The sequence below is a fragment of the Sinocyclocheilus rhinocerous genome, unplaced genomic scaffold, assembly GCF_001515625.1.
Source record: "Sinocyclocheilus rhinocerous isolate Xijiao unplaced genomic scaffold, SAMN03320098_v1.1 scaffold1004, whole genome shotgun sequence".
Taxonomy (NCBI): domain Eukaryota; kingdom Metazoa; phylum Chordata; class Actinopteri; order Cypriniformes; family Cyprinidae; genus Sinocyclocheilus; species Sinocyclocheilus rhinocerous.
Genome location: NW_015627248.1, coordinates 995368 through 998655, shown reverse-complemented (window position 1 = coordinate 998655; position 3288 = coordinate 995368). Strand labels below are relative to the sequence as shown.

General features: G+C 37.5%; 1 protein-coding gene across 5 annotated transcripts in view; it reads left to right on the top strand.

Annotated features, from left to right (window-relative positions):
- The window catches only part of ralgapa1 (Ral GTPase activating protein catalytic subunit alpha 1), an 86035-nt gene that overhangs the window by 5635 nt on the left and 77112 nt on the right, over positions 1 to 3288 (top strand). For all 5 annotated transcript variants that reach the window (XM_016534738.1, XM_016534728.1, XM_016534753.1 and 2 more), the window contains exons 2-3: positions 297 to 304; positions 1609 to 1711. In XM_016534738.1, coding sequence (XP_016390224.1) covers positions 297 to 304; positions 1609 to 1711 — 111 coding nt within the window. The remainder of the gene's footprint in view (positions 1 to 296; positions 305 to 1608; positions 1712 to 3288) is intronic.

Here is a 3288-nt window from a genome sequence, read left to right as displayed (position 1 = left end):
GTGACGTAGACATGTGGGGGCGTGTTAGAACGAGCCGTTTTAGGTAGGCGTGGTTGACTCTTAACTTTTATAAAGAATACCTCTTTGGATTTGAGACTTTAGTCTTTGCAACTTTACAGATCTTCTTTATGCACCAAGAGCTTGTAACACTCCAAAGAGAAAGGAAATTTTTTTTAAAAATGTAAGTCAAAAATAAGCAGTTAAGCAATGTGTACATAAAAAATGATATTTTGTTTTATTTGCACATCACTAATAATAATGCCTTATAAATAGGGTGTTTTTGAAAATGACATAAAAAAATGCATTAAAAACATCAGGTTCTAAAAATGGCTTTCTTTCTTGTATATTTCTCATAGGTTTCTCCTATTTCTTTCTGTTTGTATTCTCTTTATAAAAAACAATCATCTTTCTGTGGGTTGCAGGCAAGAATGGATCACTTTGAGAAGTTTAGAGTAAACTTGTGCACATCTCTAGTATGCCCAGAGTGACTTGCTGAACAAGTATGACTTCTCCACTGCTTATGCTGTCTCCGTAATGATAGAATGAACCCTTGGTCTGAATATTTATCAAGTGTTTATCTGGACCAGGTCTCTCTGTTGGCTCTGGTGTTCATAACGGCTCACGGCTCTATAAACAGACTGGAGTGTGCACTTGACTGAGGTCGCTGGATGTGGCGGGAATGTGCGACCAGGACCAGCTGCATTAGTGCTGATGAGTGGAGCTGGACTGCGTGGAGGAGCTTTAAAGCACAAATATTGACTTGTTGCGTTGCTGGGCTGCAGGTTGCAATAGACTTCAGCATCAGTAAAGAGACCCTTCTCACATCCTGAGTGCTGAAAGAGAATTGATTTGGAGCTGGACAGATTTTGTGCATGAAAGAGAGACCAAGCATAAGGGGGCATTTTGCACAGTACGCAATGTCTGTTTCTTAAGATCTTGGAGATCTTTTGATCTAAAGGTTTATGCATAAATGTATGAAATTTGGTTTGTAGATTAATATAAAGTATGCATTTATTGTGCATGCTTTACTTCATAAAACTAACATTTTAATTAAGACGCGCTTGAGACATTAAGCATGGGTTGGATCATATAGTGAAGGAAAAGCAGCAACAAGTGGGCATTTGTGTACATTTGTAGTACAGAGGCTCTTCCCTTGCCACTGTCACCTTTATCTTATTTAATGGAGTTTGTAGGACATTGTTCTCTGTAAAACTGCTGAGAGCCATGTTTATTGTGAAAAGTGCAGCACAAATCAAATTTACATGATTTGAAAGTATTTATATCCATATTTATGCATCTAAGATTACTAAAACGCAGTCAACTAGACAAAATAATACAACATTTTCAAATAATATTTAAATAATTTTCTTTAGTATAATGACAGTATAGAAGCGAGTTAATTTCTTTTTAAACAAAATGTTGACTCTGTATCACGCTTCTTTTTTTTTTTCTCACAGTGACCCGCCTAATATTTTTCTCACACAGTATAAATTGGTTGTTATGCGTGAAAATATGTAGCTGTCTTTTACATTTATTGAATGGGGTTCATTGCAATGAGATTACCATATTTTGGGGTCCTTGGCATCCAACCATTTTCTAAACTGCTGGGAGCCTGCTGAACTCAAACACCTCTTCGAGCAGAATTACTCCCACATCTACTATGTGTTCTTTGAAAACTTCGTCACCATCGAGGTTAACCTGAAACAGAAAGGTAAGACCAGCAGCGCTTCATTTTATCTCTCACCCACTGTCTCATGAGAATGTTCTCTGCACTGTTGTTTGATAGTTTAATGTTTTTCAGGTTTCGATTGCGTTGTTTTTCAGCTGGCCTACTCATTGTGTGCTCTCAGCAAACACACAGTCAGAAGTCACAGTGTTAATGAGCAAGTTTCCATGAAATGACTTATGACGAAAATTAGCCAGCCCCCAGTTAGCCAGGGCTCATTATAGTGCACAGGAGAGCGCAGCCAGTGTCTCGGAACACTGCACAGTTGCTCATTGAGTATTCAGAGAGCTGCTCACTGCCTTTGACCTCTCATTTGATGTCTTAACATTTCGTCTTGTTCTACTGCAACTATGGTTCATATTGTTGTCCTTGCTCGGTACAAGCAGTTGTCGCAGGTTCCCCCCCCCACGTGCTTTCTTTATAATTTCATTTTTTATGTAGTTTGCCTTTATTTTATAGGACACTCAAGTGTAGACAGGAAATAAAGGGTGAGAGAGGTGGAATTGGATCGGGACTTGATCAGATTTGACTTTTGCCATTTACTTAATATGCAGTCTTACTCTTTGTGCCAATAAAAACAGATACAGGTACATCTCAATAAATTAGAATGTCGTGGAAAAGTTCATTTATTTCAGTAATTCAACTCAAATTGTGAAACTCGTGTATTTGGTGTGCTTGACTGGCCAGCAAACTCACCAGACCTGAACCCCATAGAGAATCTCTGGGGTATTGTCAAGAGGAAAATGAGAAACAAGAGACCAAAAAATGCAGATGAGCTGAAGGCCACTGTCAAAGAAACCTGGGCTTCCACCTCAGCAGAGCCAGAAACTGATCACCTCCATGCCACGCCGCATTGATGCAGTAATTCATGCAAAAGGAGCCCCTACCAAGTATTGAGTACATGTACAGTAAATGAACATACTTTCCAGAAGGAATGCTTTCCAACAATTCACTAAAAATGTTTTTATGAAGTATTCTATTTTATGTTCTTATGAAGTATTCTAATTTGTTGTGAATTGGTGGGTTTTTGTTAAATGTGAGCCAAAATCATCACAATTAAAAAAAAACAAAGACTTAAACTACTTCAGTCTGTGTGCAATGAATTTATTTAATACACGAGTTTCACAATTTGAGTTGAATTACTGAAATAAATGAACTTTTCCCCGACATTCTAATTTATTGAGATGCACCTGTATGTTATTATTCAGGTAGTTGGCTAGAAACATTGACAGTTTAAGCGAAGTTAACTAACTTGTTCAGCAAGACTTTTTTCAGACTGTTGTACCACCATTTGAGTAGCTGAGCTGATTGAGAAAAATGACTGCAGGAGGACATAGATTGCACTGACAACTAGGGATGTAACGATTCACTCAACTCACGATTCGATTCGATTCACGATTTTGATTTCACAATTCGATTTTCTCACGATTTTTTTTTTTTCAAAATGAGATTGAAGACATTATACAGTAAATGAAAAGGTGTTGTTTTATTAGGCTATTGCTGCACGTTTCTTTGTGAAATTGAAATTTTAAAACAAACCCCAAATCAAACAAGTAGCCTAA